This window comes from Cryphonectria parasitica (genome assembly GCF_011745365.1).
Source record: "Cryphonectria parasitica EP155 unplaced genomic scaffold M406scaffold_5, whole genome shotgun sequence".
Taxonomy (NCBI): domain Eukaryota; kingdom Fungi; phylum Ascomycota; class Sordariomycetes; order Diaporthales; family Cryphonectriaceae; genus Cryphonectria; species Cryphonectria parasitica.
In genome coordinates this window covers 1101865-1118220 of record NW_024468913.1, presented here as the reverse complement: position 1 = coordinate 1118220, position 16356 = coordinate 1101865, and the positions used below count along the sequence as shown (strand labels likewise).

Genomic DNA, 16356 nt, shown 5'->3' with positions numbered 1-16356 from the left:
TAACCCTGAGATTTCATGACTACCTTCCCCAGTCTGATTTGGCGAGAACGAACCCCTCCTCGATTTCCCTTCCTACAACCACACCTTCCCTTCTCCCCTCCTACAACGCAGAAACGACAATGGCAGAAGAGAAGCAGCCCTCAGGCGTCGTGGAAGGCGCCACGACCGGCGATGTCGAGGACGAACTGCAAGACGACAAGGCCAAGTCGGCAGAGGACAGGAAAGCCGCCGCGGCGCTGTCGCAGCTCGATGCGCGGGGTGACGACGCCGCAACTGGCTCTACGTCGGTCGACCAAAAGGGCCTCAGCGAGGCCGTGAACAAGCTGAGCGTCACCAAGGCCGAGGAGAAGAAGGACCTCAAGAAGGTCAAGGTGGACGCCGCGGACGTCACGCTACTAGTAAGTGGTGGTGGGGTCGGTTGGCGATAGAGATGGAGAGGCACCATCCAGCTGGGGGTCTGTGCCTGGCAAGTGGGGGAAACAAGACTGACGAGATTGTCTGCGCACAGGTTGACGAGCTCGATCTGACGAAGCCCAAGGCTACCGAGCTGCTCAAGCAACACGACGGCGATGCTGTCAAGGCGATGAGGGCATATGTGGCCGTCAACTGATATGGAAGACGAAGATGGACTGTCCCATATGCAAATAGAAGCAAGTCGCGTTGGAGTTTGGGGTGAAGAAGGTCATACAACACCAGGTAGACAAAAGAAGGGAAATCATCAGCTAAGCGAAGGGGTTACATGCTATACACAATAGAAGTATGTCATATCCAACCCATGGCTCAATTACTCGTTTGTGCCATTGTATATATATGTATAAGAGTACTGACTCTTGAGTAGTCTACAATATAGTTTTTCCTCTTTTTTTCTTGTCGAAAGAATATCCAATCAACCCTCTCCCATGATCCAAGTGATATTCACACATTTGGGCTCCCAGAGATCCGTGTCATCACCCATCCACGATGGCCCTCGAGGCGGCATCTTAAAACCTGGACCTCCACGTCCAGGGCCATCATGACCAGGCGGCGGGCCAAGGGGAAAGTCGTCCTCGTCTAATAGAAATGCAGGTCCCCGGCCGCCTTCTCCTGGGTGTCGACCTCTTCCAGGACCCCCAGGGCCGCGTCCATGGCCCCCACCACCGCCGCCCATGCCTCCTCGGTGCAGCATCGGCCACATAGGAATATAACAACGCTCGTTCCACGCGCACTGTTCCTTACAGCCGTAGTATTGACTCTCCCAACCAAGCCATGCGGTGAGCTCGGCTATGTTCTCCTGCCATGTGGCGGCTTTGGGCGCCAGCGCTGTACTCGCTGCACGCCTGTCTGCCAGCATGTCGAGCCAGGCGAGCTCGATACCGAAGCCCATCGTGATCAGCACTGCACAGATCGTGCCGTAGACTTCTTCCACCGCCGATCGGATGTCCGCCTCCTCGGGCGAGAGCGAGTGGTGTAGACGTTCCTCCGGCACAAGAAGCCTGGTATACCGCCATCGGCACCGCGCATGTGTCTCCCTGTAGAGATCCGAGTCCGTCTGCCACGTGTCGCGGCTGATCTCCTGCGGGTACTCCATGTAAGCCACCATGAACATGTGGCTCTGCGCCCGCAGGTCAAACAGCCACTTGTACATGGCCGTCTCGTCGTCTCCCATGTCGTCTATGCCCGGCAGCGAGGCGAGCCTGGTGTCCAGCATGGTCAGCTGGTTCGTGACGCGCTGCACGATCTCGGACGTCATCAGTACCCAGTCCGCGCCGGAGCAGCTGCTGTTCTCTGTGTCGGGGACGAGGAAGGCCCGCAATGCCCTCTCCGAGTTCCTCCTCATCAGCATGGCCTCCTCGGACGTCACATTCTCCAGATGATGAAAACGCCGCCGCCGGGCAAGCTGTTTGATGGCCTCGGTCCTATTGCCTTCCTCGCCGGGCCCCGTCCACAGACCCTCGCTCGTCAGGTTCAACCGGGCCTGCTCGTCCAGAGCGCGCATGCGAGTCTGGTTGAAGAATTGCGGCGAGTAGTAGCTTAGGATCCCGCAGCTGAGCGGCTTGGCCTTGACCTCGCCTTGCCCGGGCCCATTGCGAGAGGACCCATAGTGCCAGGTGGCGCTGTCGAACCAGCCCCAGCCCTGGATCCTGATGAACGGCTCACGGCCCGAGTCCCAGCGCATGTTTGGCGGGGGTGCGCCATGGGAGGGCTCGGCGTTGCGGTCTGTCTTGGTCGGCTGTGGTGGCAGCGGGTAGTATGAAGTGATCGTCTCCTCCTTTCGGGTCCTGACGTCGTCTTGGCTCGCCCTCCTGGCAGCAAGAAGCTCTTCTCCCATCCCTCTGCCGTCCTCCTCAACTTTGTCCTTCTTCTTTTCCCCCTCCTCTGTCCCCTTCTCTGGTAACAGCGGCGCCGTAACGTTCATCCTCGACACCAACCTCAGACTCGGGCTCAGGAAATCACACCAGATCATCTCAAACCCAGCATTCATGCGCACGATCCCCTCAAACCCCCACCCAGGCCCTCTCAGCCCAGCCTCCTCCAGCCAGTTGCACAGTCCATGCGCCCGCAGGTACTCGGCCCCCAACCCCATCATCCCCCCGCGCCCGCCCTGGTGCGAAGGCCCTGTGACGTTCCCAAAAAGCTGCAGCATCTGGGTGTCCATCTGGCCCAACCCCATGAGCGTGGCACTCTCGCCGTCAAAATAGAGAGCGCGCACGGGCTGGGCGGTCTGGTAGGTGAGCAGGAAGGAGTCGCGGCTCGAGCCCATGATGCCGTAGGCCATCTCGAGGTCGAAGGCGAGCCACTCTGGGCTGGGCGGTTCCGGTGTCTTGTCCTCAGGAGAGATGAGGCCGTGGTAGATGAGAGTGTAGGCTGGGATCTCGACGGCCGCCAGGGCGTGCCCATTGGGGAAGATGGTGTTGCTCCATTGGTGTAGGAGGCTGGGGATCGAGGCGAAGAGGTGGGGAAGGGAGGAGGTGAAGTTTAACGTCCACTGTGGAGAGTGGCCATCTTCAAGAATGCTGCTATCCAATGGTTTCTGGGACGAGGGATCTGAGAATCTTGCTATGGCTGGAGCAGTGATGAGAAGGAAGAATGAGAGAAGAAGAGGCAGTGTCGAGGATAACATCGCGTCTTTGGTCCAATCACCTGAAGAAGAAAGTCATAACGGTCCAGTCAAGAGAATAATACATAAGAAGAAGAAGCATGACTGCATGAACCTGTTACAACTTCATGACAGGACTTGTTATGAGCAAAGTTGGGCAGGGAGTGGCGACTTTTGAGGTGTCCTTATCATCATGTCCAAGTCATCCTGCAGCAGAGGCGTCAAAAGATAAAGACAAGCCAGGGAGTGAAACGCGCGTCACCTTGTCGGTTGAGCTTATATTACCGGACCCACTCGTTTGTAAGTGGTCTGGGGACGCCAATCACTCAAATACGTCCTACTTGCATAGTAAATACGGCCTCACCACGTTGACCAATTGTAGACATTGGAATTAATTTACTACGACTTTTTGGCCCTGTAGAGTTCAGCCCAGGTCTTCATATTCAGTTGCCTGTCCTTCACATTTGCCACCATATACACCACACACTATTGGCCTCTTGATCAGTGTACAGATGTGATGAACGATATGGTCTTCAAATCATTATCGATTGACAATTGTCTCAATTACCAAGAGTGAAAAATAAAAGAGCGTGGTCGGATAATGAATGTTCTTGTCTCTTAAACCCACACATACCGCTCAACGCCTATCAGAAACGCCGTACAAAAATGCTAATGAATGACATCTGCCGCTCTCATCAAGAGAAAGGAAGAACAAGTTGCGTCTTAGTTCCACTCTTTCCAGCTCTTAGCCAACGGGCTCGAGATCTTAGGTGCGAATGCCAGACTCTTCCGGCGCGCATCCATCAGCCTTCTCGCTACACTCTCGTCCCTCTGCAAACCAAGAATCCCAGCACCCATTTCCTCATACATGTGTTGAGCCTTGGGCGGGCACGTGCGCTGCATCAGCTGTTCTCGGGATAACATCTCCTCAACGCCAATGTTCTCCTCATCATCATCCGCCATCGGCGTGTCTGGCTCAATGTCCATCGCGAACCGGTGGATGGCATCCGGAGCAGGCGTCTTGGGCACGGGCGTCAGGGGTGCAGTGTTGTACCACTCCTCGTGGCCTGCCGGGACTTCGAAGTCAAAATCGTTCAGGTCATAGTCGCCAGCGTGATCAAACTCATCTGGCGAGTGCATCCACAGGCTACTGTCACGACGATTTGCAGGTGCCGGTGTCGTGGGTGCGGTTCTACATTCCCGTGCCGTGTTGCGGGCCGTCGAGTCAGGCACCGGTGTGCTGTCGTCACCCAGCGCGCTGGGATCCATGAGAGTCCTGCGCCGGGCGGCGCTACGAGGGATGAGGGAGGTGTCGATGTAGTAAGGGGCTTCTCCAAGCCACTCGTTTGCTCGTTCGCAGCTGGTAGGATCAGTTAGCATGAAACGTGAAGAAGGAAAAGAGAGAATAAAAGTATGGTCCTCTAAGCGACTTACTCCAAGACCCAGCCCACACCGACACACTGCACGAGCCCATCAGTCGCACGGACCTTGTCCATTGTAGCCTTGCCGCCGTCCTTGTACACCACATGCGTAATGCCAATCTTGGAGGACGCATCCTCGTCATTGGAATCCCAGTGCCAGCTCGTCACGCATCGGGCACCCATCTGCGTGAGGAGCTCAATGAAGATGGCACTGGCATCAGCACCGTCCATAGTATGAACATCAACGAATACCACCGCTCCGCGGAGTAGGGTTGGGTGGACATTGGGACGGGGAGTCCGTGCAGGCGTCTCTGGTTGCGACCAAGCCTGGGGCTTGGATGGCGTCTCGGGAGGCGGCAGGGATCCCGATCGCTCGAGGAGGCTCTCTTCCTCTACAGCCTCTTCCAGAGCAGCATCGACGTTCCCATCCTTAGTGGGCGAGTAGGAGATGACAGTCGCACTCCTGGAGAGATTATGGGTAGGCCGAGGCACGGGGAGGCGCGAGATGCTGTGCCTCCGCTTCTTCAGCGACGGCTGAGCTACCGGAGTGGACTCGTCCGCGGGCTTCAGCGGAACTTTAGACACGGTGTGGAACTCGCGTCTGATGGGTCTCTGGGGGGTGACGGGTAGGACCAGGACACCATTGACCGCCTGAGCTGGAACAGCATTTTCGTCGCCGTACTCCTGGCTAGCCTCGGACATGGAGTCGTCGTTGCCGTCCAGGTTCAACATCGACTCAACATGCTCAGGCGACATCATTGACATCTCGTTCGCCTCGGCAGCGAGGTCCAGGTCCTCCTCTGTGATAGAGATGTCCTCCAGCACCGGATCCTTAATCTCGGGCACGGCAGGAAGAGAATCGGTGTCATCAGTAGGCTCTTTCGCTTCCTCGCCGGGGAGAGCGCACATCTGATCCTCAAAGAATTGCGTTTGTGTCGCGCTCCCCGGGGCGGAATCAGGCTTGTCAGCCGTTGGAGTCTTTGTCTTGTGAGGGCTACGAGCTTGCCACTCGTCGAAACGACGAGCCAGTGGCGTGAAGCCGAAGCCAGACGTTCTAGATTTCATGGTGCTGCCTCTCGTCTCCTTCACAGGCGTGACGGCGTTGGGTATCATCACTCGAGTGTGTTCATCATCCGACTCAGAGTAAGTTGGGTCAAAAGGATTCAGGTCCTTTTGTCGAAGCCCAAACATGTCCAGCGTTGTTTGCGGGGGCGAGTCGGGAGGTGTAGTGCTGATGTCGCCAGGTTCGGTGTTCTCAACGCGGGACCCAGATTCGTCAATGACCATAGGCTCCCCCGAGTCCTCAAGAACTTCTACGTGACCATTGCCCTCCTCATCCTGCTCGAGGACGACTGTCTCACAGTCATCGCCCTCGGTAGGTTCATCTGCTGGCGTTATGGATCGATTGAGCGCGGGATCAACTTCCCGCGGCAACACTGATGACATGCGACCGTTGAAGTCCGACTTTGCGGGAGAACTTGCTTCCTTGAGCCTGTGCTCCATAATCTCAACAGCTTCGGCATCTTGAAGCTGCTCGACTTCTTCGCCCTCCTCGACTGCGGGAGGGGAGCAGAGCAAGACAGGAGTTGGAGCTGGAGAACGTTCCTCCTTGATCTCCTCTGGCTCCCTGGGTGGCTTGACAGGTGAGAAGGGGCGTTTTGCTGGTGACTGAAGTAGGGATTGCTTGAAGGGAGAAGAAACAGAGACATCCTGCGAGTTAAATGGGTTCGAGTCGCCGGCCTTCAAGGGAATGGGTGGTCGCTTTGCTGGTGACTGCAACAGAGAAGCCTTGAACGGAGTTGCGCTGGACTGCATGGCCTCGGCGGCCGCAGGAAGTCCCAGCTGCAAGCCCTCGATCCGCTTGGCAGGAGACTTCATCGAGTTCTTGAAGGGAGATTGTGGTGGTCGCCGGACCGGGCTGCCGAGCAAGACAGTGGATTCCGCAGGCTGTAGAGCAAGATCTGCTCCTTCGTCCTCGTCTTCCTCCTCATCTGTGTCGTCCTTATGAGCCCTTGGCGCAGGCTTGATCCCTAGGTGAGGCCTCAGAGGGGTCTGACGGAAAGATCTCGCAGGGGTCCTGTCCATAGCAAGCTCATCCTCGGAATCGACATCGCGGTCCCGATTCGCCGATAACTGAGAGACCTTCTTAGGGCTCAGAGGCATCGGCGGTTTCTTCTCGTCGGTGCTCTCCCTGGTGGACTTCTTCCTCGTCGTGGTGGCGGTCGTCCTCGTCGTGCGACCGGTGCCAGCAGGCTTGCGGACAGGCTTTGCGCGCATTCCCGTGACTGCTGCTGGCTCTGCGGGCTTGCTGGCCGCGGCGGCGGCGGCGGTAGTGGTAGTGGTCTTCCTCGCCCCTGTAGCCGGAATCACATTCTCCTTGTCAGGCTCCGCAAATGTCACTGTCTTCTTGACAGGCTGGGAGGTAGGCGCACGCGCACTGGTAGCGGTACCTGCCTGACGACCGCGCTTCTTGATAATAGGTTCAGGCGCGAGGTCGTCTGCATCCTCGTCGACCTCCTCCTCGGCTTGTACCTTCTTCGCTCGTGTCCGTGTGGCCCTGGCTGGGGGTAATTCTTCCTTCACGGGCTCTATAGCGGGCTTCTTGGCAGGCCGGCCACGCTTTGCTCGAGGCGCTGGCTCGGGTTCTGGATCGACGATCTTCTTGGGACGGCCGGGGCCTCGAGTGGCAGTGGAAGTGGCCCGCGAGGCGGGGGGTGGACGCTTGGCGGCCGTCTCGACCTCGCTATCATCTTCATGGTCGTCGCCACGCGTCTTACGCTTGGTCGGTCTCCTGGCTGCCGAGGAGGCAGCATCTGATGAAGCAGAGGGGGCGCTGGTGGTCGCGGCGGCACGTGCCGCCTTTGCTTTGCTTGCTGCAGTGGTTGTAGGCTTGGCAGGTTTTGCTGCCTTGGCTGTAGAAGCTGCTGTGCTCGATGTTGCCGACCTCGCGGCTCTGGCTCGAGTGATGCGCTTGGGCGGTGAGGCTTGGGGTTCCATGTTGGATGTGGATCTGTCGCACTGATGGCTTCGTCGCGTAGATGAATGTTCAGCTGTATGGAGGCGGGAAAGAAGAAAGAGAGAGAGAGAGAAAAGGTTAGTAACAAAATTGGGAAACAGAGTTCATATGCATCGCCCTTGAGAAATTGGGGGTGTCAATTGCGATGCGCCGCGGAATGAAGCTGCAAGCTTGTTGTGCTTGTGTATTTGTTGTCATTGGGTGGGCCCCCTGGGAGTTTGGGGGGTGGGTGATGGCTCGTAGGGAAGGAACGTCGCGTTGTTTACTGGCATGGCTGGTCTGTGCCCCCGCTACATTGTGGGGTTCGCACCTTTGTTGGCCGAGCAACACGCCAGCTGCATTTCGTCACACACCAACCTTTTCCTGTGTACAAGGAACGTTGGACAACTCGAATATGATGTATCTGCGGGTTTTCTCCGCTTCTCAATCATACGACCTACAGAGAGAGTCTTATGTCATGACGCTCTCCTGTCGACTTCGATATTGGAAAGGGGCACAGTAAGTAGTACGACAATACATAAGTAGACTCGAGAAATCTATGCAAATATCGAATCGTTCCTACTAAATATCCAAGGCATCCAAAAGTAAGTACTCTGTACGTACGTCTCAAAGAAAGGGGGGTTGATGCTCTGCAACCCGGCTTTTCATACCCAATGCTGTCATCACTCATGTCCTTCTTACTACATATCCGATTCCAAGGCCGCGCTTGGTCTAGAAATTTCCATCCGACTTGGCGGCAAAGCCAATGCGCATATTCCCACCATCAAACACAGTGAACTGTGCCTTGAGGAAGATGTCACCATAGATGGCAAACCCCAAGCCGCTGTTGCTCTGGATGCCCCCAAAGCACAGCTCTGAGGTCTCCGTCGAGTCGCCAGTGACGGGCGCAAACTTGATGATGTCGCCAGGGACGACGGCCTGGTACCCGCTGATGACGGCCGTGAATGAAGGGATGGTGTCGTTGCAGTTGAACACGACCCCGCCTTGCTGCTGGCTATTCTGCGCCGAGGGGATCTGTTGGTAGTACGCCTCGACCGCCTCGTCGGGCATCAGCATGAGCGTTGTGCCGGTGTCGGCGATGGCCTGGTGTGGGAGCGCCGTTGCTGCGCCCTGGCCGACTGCGAACCCGCTGGCCGCGAACTGCCAGAAGCCCTGGCTGCTGTTAACGGCGACGAAGTTGACACTGCCTGTAAATTCGGACTCGTCGACAAAGCCGAAGTTGTAGTTGCCAGCTATGGGTAGCACAGGACGTACACGTCAGTACATATATCTCCCTTCTGCGTCACTCATCACCGGTCTCGTCTATATGCCGTCATGATGGGATGGGATAGAGATTTCTTACTGGTGCCTTGCTTCAGGTTGGCAGTAAACAGCGGCATGGCCAGGTTCCCCATGGCGTTGGAGAAGAAGGTCTTTTGCGGGTTAGGCGTCGTGCCACCGTCGGTCACCTGGTTGATGCTGTCCATGGCTAGGCCCAGCAGTCCTGACGTCGCCTGGTCCTCGGTGAAAGAACCAGTCACCATCGTGGCGCCCTCGACAGCCTGATCCTGCACGCTCACACCGCCGACAGTGACGACATCCCGAAAGACGGTGCCCGACGCGCCGCTCCCGTCACCGTATTGAATCTGGAACTCGGCATTGGCGACCTGGGACGCCGTCGAGCTGGAGTCCGGGTTATACAGCTGGTGGCCCTGGGACTGCTGCTGCGGCGTCTGCGTTGTGAACACCCACAGGTCCGAGGAGCCCGTGTCGAAGTCGAGCATCACTGTCTGCGGCGGTGTGCCAATCTGCACAGGCGTGAGATACTCCACGTCGTTCGCCTGCGGGATGGCAGATGCCGAACCTATGTTGAGGTCAGGAAGGGGGCTTAACATACGAGTAGCGACAGTGGCTTCAAGGAAAATAGAGAGAAGGGGGGGAAGGGGGTTGCTTGCTTACCTGTGGACGGGCTAGATGGGGTCGCGGTGCTGTTTGGTGCTGTTGATAACCTGTCAGCACCCAATATTCTCAGCAACAGAAGTCGGGCAATAGAGCGCTCACGGTTCTGTCCACCACCACTTCCGCCCGAGGAGGTGCTGCTACTGCCAGTCGTACTCGTGCAGCTGTCGGGAACATTTGTGCTGCTCAGACCCAGTTCCTGAAGGATCTTATCGACTATGCAGAGTAGACTTGGATCTATGGTGGCGCCGAACTGAGTGTACTTCCGCAGGGACTGGAGATACGCTCTCGGGCCACGACCAGATGTCATGAAGCCTTGGTTATGGACCTGCTCCGCGCGGAGGGTCATGCCGCCGAGAGTGAGAATCTCGAACTTCTCGACCTGCTCTGTTGTCAACTCCAGGAGGCTTTCCAGCGCACTCGGCACAGGCGCGGCACCAGCGAGGGACGCCCCCAGGGCGGTGATGGCAATGAATTTCATGGCGCAGTGTTCTCGCCCACCCAAACGTGATACCAGATCACAGCACAAAGAGGAAAGAGAATAAAATTAAGAACACCCTAGCGAAGAAGCCAATACCATTGGAAGTGGACGAAAGGAACCTGTTCACGACACTGGGAGTTGGAAGGAGAGCGCTCACGGGTTGAGAACGAGAGCACCATGGGAAACTTTCTAACAGATGATCGTCCGCTTGTCACGACAGGATCATGTATGACCGTCGTTCGTCATCATGCTCTCGTCAAGCAGGGCAAACTCGGAGGCATTCCAAGTATTGACCTCGTTCTTTTTTCCCGGATCCCTCTTTTTTTTTTAGGAATTAAAAATAAATAAAAAACCCCCCCTCCCCTCCACCACCCCCGGCAACCCGGCGCCTACACCAACCACTTGTCGACATTACACTGTATTGTGACCTCTGAACAGTGTTAGCTGTCTCATAACCCGATGAACTGGTAAGAATGGAGGGTGAAGCTAGCAACCGCAGACCAAAGACATACACAAAAAAAATAAGGGATACCGGACAAGCGTTTGAGAGTGGCGATCACTAGGGCTGTCGCCGAGGTTTGGTGAGACGCCAATTCGGCCAAGGCCCAGAGGTAAAGCGAAAATTATGGAGACTGAGGGATCGTGGCTGCTTCAAGTCTCAATCGTACACGCGCAGGGCAATGTGAAGGCAGATCATGTAAGATGTCCGGCTTGGAAGGGCGCGAGCAAGGTGTGCGGCCCAAGACAAAGAACCTTGAAATAGCCAAGCAGTCCTCGAGCTCACAGCATACTACACGCCACTTGGCTTCCTGTGCTATGGTGTCGGACTGACAATCAACATCAATTACAGTCTCTAGACTCTTACCCGCCTCCAGCCTGGGGCGATCGCTGCCATCTAAACTTTTCAGAAAAGGCATGTCAAGCTTAAAAAGAAGCTTATGTGATAAGGGTCCGGTTGCTTCCACCGTGTCTGAAATGGCAAGTCCTGTCAGCCTCTTGACAGCTGCACCTTTGTGGATTCGGCTAGATTTTCAGACGGGAGCAAACTTTCGGACGGACGAAACTATTAATTAGGAATTGCAAGACAAGGGAGAACGGAGCTGCTAAGGCTTATGACTATCTTTTAGTGTGAATAGCTACAATGACACAAGGTGTAAGTTTCCGACTGGAATGGGTACTTCTTGCAGCACTGTATTTAAAACGCCACGCTCGTTACAGATTCAGCAGAGCCTCACTGAAAGCTCATGATGGTGGCCTGCAGGGGTTCAATCGCAAGGAAAGAATTGTGTATGTATAATGTATTGTCTTGAGATCCTTGGCGGTTAAGTAGAGGAAAGCCAATTCGACTTACTCGCTTTAATGGAGACTGTGTGCATTGTAATGGAGGGGAAGGGAAACCCCTTGGCACTGTTGGCCTCGACTGCGGTAGACAAGGAGGAGATCGACCTTGCATGTTGCATGATCTGAAGCGGCATCTGCATCAAATCCCAATCGCTAACGGACTTCTCTCTCTCCGTCTGCTTACTGCCCACCTCATTATACTCAAGGTGCATCACTGAACTGCGTCTGTGTGATATGACCTTGAGAAAGTGGAGTTCATGACTGGTGCACCATCTACATGCAATAGAAGCATTGCCAGTATACTTTAGAACTGAGGGAGGCGGGCTTTAGGCATAAAATATCCTTGATGCCCCGTCATATGCGCCACAGGCCAGATGCCTTGAGGATGATTGATTGTGGTCAAGAAGGAAATAATCGTCCATGTTGCGAAGAAGAAGTATTGATCACAAACTCACAATGCTGGTTGAAAGCGAAGACGAGAGCGAGGCAAAGATAAATAGTACCTGAACATGGGAGCTGAAAAAAAGCAACGGACATGGAATGAGTGCGACCTGTTTCAGAGCCTCAGGTCGATTGGACTCGAATTGATTTTCTGAACTTTGGAAATGATTAAGACACAGCTCGCACCCATGGCTTGCTTGTCTTTCTTGTCGAGGTCAGAATAAGCGTTCATGGCCACAATGAGGAGGTGCGCGACTCTCTGGGATTCCGCCCGTGCCGCAAGACAGCGGGGTTGGTGGGGGGGCTGAACCCGCCTAAGCCAGTCACATCCGCCTTGTACAGGGCTCCAAACGACAGGCAGAAACCACTATACGCGTCTTCTCCCAAGCGTGGCTCGTGACTAGTGATTTGGCCATGCAACCCCAAGAAGCTTCTCGATCAACTGCAGCACGCCACTCTGCATTGTTGTTGTTGTCGTTGCTGCTGCTGCTGACTTATCGGTTGGCCTTTTTCGATGTGATTCTGGAGTCCCGCTGACAATTTTGGAACGCTCCTTCAGTTGATCTTTTGTCGGACTCGACCGTTTCCAGTGCTGTGACCTTCCCGTCTCTTTCAGCCGTGCATAAATCAGCGACCTCATCCGCGCTCGCCTTTGTGATATATTTGCGCAGCGTCGCGCAATCTATCTTACATCACCACAGACTCGCACGTAACACACACTTCTGCCGTGCTGCCATCCTCGCCATGGTCCAGCAACGAGAGCATGATGCCCAAGTCCTGTCCTACAGGCACATCAGGGAGCTGCCACGCGCGGACGAGGCCCTCCACAGCCTGAGGAAGATAGCTTCCCTGGTAAAGCCCATCATGAGGGCAAGGGGTTGGAAGGTCTCGGAGCTCTGCGAATTCTATCCCTCGCAGCAAAATCTATTAGGTAATATTGATGAGACCTACGGCCCTGAAGAAGAAAACGAGGGGCGTATTCATGCTAATGCGTGCGCCACTCATAGGCCTGAACGTAAACAGAGGTCAAAAGATCATGCTACGGCTGCGGTATCCTGGTGACCGTAGTCAATTCCTCCCCATCGAACAAGTGACAGACACGATGCTTCACGAGCTGGCACACATCGTTCACGGGCCCCACGACGCCAAATTCCACGCGCTGTGGGACCAGCTGCGTGACGAGCACGAGGGCCTCGCCATGAAGGGCTACACGGGCGAAGGTTTCCTCAGCCAGGGTCACAAGCTCGGAGGCAGAACTGGGGTCCCGCCGCAGGAGGCCCGCCGTCTCGCTCGTGCTGCGGCCGAGGAGCGGGCGCGGCAGGCCGAACGGTCCCGAGGATCTGGTCAGAGACTCGGCGGTGCACCGATCCATCGGGGCCAGGACATACGTCAGGTCATCACGAACGCCGTCGAGAGGAGAAACAGGATGGATCGTGGCTGCGCGAGCACTAATTACACCGACCAAGAGATACACAACATCGCCGAGACGGCGACAAAGAACGGGTTTAGAACGCAGGCGGAGGAGGATGCCGCTAACGAGGCGGCCATTGCACAGGCGCTGTGGGAGCTGGTCCAGGAAGATGAGAAACGAATCCATGGCAAGGACTATGTACCACCTAGTCCAGACTTCCCTGCTGGCAACGGCGGCGGCGCCTTCACCTCTACATCGAGGAACCGCGAAAGCTCGAGTATACCACCGCCAGTTCCGGAGTGGTCGCGACCAGAGAAGCCTGGAACGCCGACAAGCGCGAGTCCCGAGCCTGACTTGGACCTATCGCCCTCTCTCCCTGCTACGAATGGTTGGACCTGCGAGATCTGCACCCTACACAACCCGCCCAGCTTTCTCAGCTGTGATGCATGCGGGACCACACGGCCAGAGTCCGTGACGAGGCAACTGGCAGAGCAGGAGGCCAGGGAGAGAGCTGCAAAGCGGCCCCGCCCGACTCCCGCGGTCAGAAGTCAGCAGTCCCGGCCATTTACAGGTTCAGACCTAGCGCAATCAAGGATGGTCTCGTTTAGGAACAACAATAATGGCGCAAGCAGGACACCACCACCACCTGCGCCGAGCGGGCCGTCCTTCTGGGAGTGTTCGCGGTGCGGTCACGTCGTGGAGCGGCAGTGGTGGAGCTGTGGTCAGTGTGGCAATGTCAAAGAGAGCTCGAAGTAGTGAACCTGCGCGCTTGAAGGTCATATGATGACGGATCATGATGAAGTGAAGACACCCTCGGCCTTCCAAGTTCTGCCTTTGATGCGCGAGAGAAGAACGGGCGTACCCACGACACAGCGGTCCCAGAGCTGTATGTTGACATGGCTGCCTTCTAGCATCAGCTTTTGAGAGCAAATGAGAGCGACGAACCTTGCTTTCACCGTAATCATCGTCAGCTACGGGTTATCAGATCGCACATCCCGGTTCACCTTGTGGGTCCCATGTGTACGCATTTCAAAGTGAGGTTAATCTGGCTGGCTCTCACCTCGTCCGGTGCCCTACACATTCGGTATGCAGCGTGGTAGTTTCTGACTAACCGGGTATCCCGAAAAGGGCACCGGGCGTCCGCAGCAAAAGGCAGGCGCTGCACTAGAGAAATCATGACGTCAGTCACCCCTGGCAGGGTGTCGAGGTCTTGGGTATGGGATTTTGCAGATCCTCGATCTTGGGCCCCTCGCACATAATGTACTACGGTAGATGGTACCAGGCTCAGGAACCCACTGCACGTGCCCAATAACATTTTCCGGGTGGAACCCCTCCACGGCTCTTTTCCAATACTCTGCAGGGACCTGGGGATGAGACGTAGTCTAGCCCTTGGCACCAACAAAACCAGCAAAATTCCTCTGGGGCGTTTTGCCTTTCCATTGGCAAGCACATCTCAGCAACCTCGCTCCTCGTTATGGTGGGCATTGGTGGGGCACCTGCCCACGACTTCTAGGGTGGTTGGTAGCGGCCCTCTCTAGTACCTGCAGGGCAATCAGATCGCAATGAAAGGGTCTCGTCGAAAATGTGCAATGTCGTCACCAGGTAGGACAAGATACTCTCCCACCATAACGCGAAAATGCAACACTACCATTGCAGGACCTCTCTGCTGTATAACTGTCAATTGGAACCCTGCCTGAACAACCCTGGCCCAGGATCGAACAACGACCGTTTTTTCTTTCTTTCTGGTGTGTACTATGTATATCGGCGGCTGCGTAGTACACCATCGTGCATGCGTGCGTGTCACTATCTCACCATCCTGACATAGTATACTGGTAGTCCTGCAGCACAACGTGTGACGGTCTTCTCCACCCACAGCAGGGTCTTTGTGGGACGACACATTCCCGCCCGCCCAGGATTCACAGTCCAGAACCGTACTGTGTGTCATACCCCTCTCCCCTCTCTCTACCCACTAAGCACTTAGTTACCGCCCATGTCATTGTCGTATGAGTCTTTGAGGACGTGAGACGCAGCCACGACGGTGACATGCTGCCCGTCACGATCGAGACACTCTGCCTGCCATCGTCAGGGAGCGAGGGCAGCTCTCATCCACATGTACAAAGGAATGGAACCGTGGGGAAGAGGCTGAAATTTTCGTGAAGATCCCCTCCAAACAGGGTCAACACTGCTTCCGACCAACACCGCAGAGCAGAGGCTATGCCGGATGTGGATAGTGTTGCCGTGCTTGATTTTAGGTGGATGCTCCCCAAACTCTATTTGATAAACTACTATCCTCGAGCTACTTTTTCCACCAAAACTCAACTTTTACCTGGAAAAGAAGGAACTGTTACTTAGTACTTGGTGGTGGTGCATGACGCAACTCTTCTCTTCCCATCCTCAACGGTGCTGAGGTTGCTTTGAGGTTCACAAGACTGGAAGGGACCATACGCCATCGAACCCCTTCCTCACAGAGACACAATCAGGTTGGCCATTTGGGTAGACAACATTCTGAATCCGTCCCTACCGTCCCGCTCTCTTGTGTGTGTCGGTCACTTCGTCCACAGTGTCATATCATCATTCCTCTATGCCGTGTGCGTAGCGTCGTCACTGTGCTCTTCCTCCACTCTTTTTTATTTTTTTTATTTTTTATTTTGTTTTAATGCTCGTCGACTCGCCCCAAGTTGGTCAAGTCACCTAGTCTCAGAACCCCCCCCCCCCCCCCCACATCGAACACCTCCTAGCCATCGCGTTCGGCAAAGCATCCTCCTCGAGGACCCTGTGGATCTTTGGCCGATCCATCCACAAGCCTATAATCCCACTCCTCCCGGTTGTTTACCACGCTACCCTGCCCGCCATCGGCATTACCAAACTTTACGCCGGCTTCTTCTGTTAGGGGGGCCAGCCCCATCGTTGCCCAGCTTTGTTACTGTTCCTTGTCTGTCAACACATGAGCTCGTACAGCCGCCAGTTTGAAGATACTGCTCACCCATTCGTGGAGGTGTCAGCGCAGGAAAGGAGTCGCTCACGCTCCTTGTGCTATTTCTCGACCAAAGGTTGCTATCCCTCGAAAGGAACGGCCGCAGTCTACCCCGTGCCACAAGCCGCCACATCTCGGACGGGGCTGGACGCCTTTGCGAGAACCCCCATGCCAGCTCTCACGACGACATGTTTGGCTCTGTCGCGAAGGAGGATTCTGCTGCCGCACCTCCGGCCACGATGACGGACGGCAGCCAT

The 16356-nt window shown here is 55.7% G+C and overlaps 4 protein-coding genes across 4 annotated transcripts; 2 read left to right on the top strand and 2 right to left on the bottom strand.

Annotated features, from left to right (window-relative positions):
* Positions 1 to 119: 119 nt before the first annotated feature.
* M406DRAFT_62416 (uncharacterized protein) lies at positions 120 to 610 on the top strand (the record flags this gene model as incomplete). The annotated part of the gene is made up of 2 exons (XM_040924777.1): positions 120 to 398; positions 509 to 610. 2 exons carry the CDS (start codon positions 120 to 122, stop codon positions 608 to 610), a joined length of 381 nt encoding a protein of 126 aa, XP_040775348.1.
* A 282-nt stretch (positions 611 to 892) lies between these two features.
* Positions 893 to 2758, bottom strand: M406DRAFT_217874 (uncharacterized protein; the record flags this gene model as incomplete). The annotated part of the gene is made up of 3 exons (XM_040915513.1): positions 893 to 1095; positions 1138 to 2242; positions 2330 to 2758. Coding segments are annotated over 3 exons (1737 nt in total), but the record flags the coding sequence as incomplete, so codon positions are not given.
* A 5466-nt stretch (positions 2759 to 8224) lies between these two features.
* M406DRAFT_43159 (uncharacterized protein) lies at positions 8225 to 9387 on the bottom strand (the record flags this gene model as incomplete). Its single annotated transcript, XM_040924215.1, has 2 exons — positions 8225 to 8745; positions 8856 to 9387. 2 exons carry the CDS (start codon positions 9385 to 9387, stop codon positions 8225 to 8227), a joined length of 1053 nt encoding a protein of 350 aa, XP_040775346.1.
* Positions 9388 to 12164: 2777 nt separating this feature from the next.
* On the top strand, positions 12165 to 13918 carry M406DRAFT_291455 (WLM-domain-containing protein). Its single transcript, XM_040918967.1, has 3 exons — positions 12165 to 12645; positions 12722 to 13679; positions 13782 to 13918. The coding sequence occupies exons 1-3, from the start codon at positions 12459 to 12461 to the stop codon at positions 13879 to 13881; spliced, it is 1245 nt and encodes a 414-aa protein (XP_040775345.1). The 5' UTR covers positions 12165 to 12458; the 3' UTR covers positions 13882 to 13918.
* Positions 13919 to 16356: the final 2438 nt, after the last annotated feature.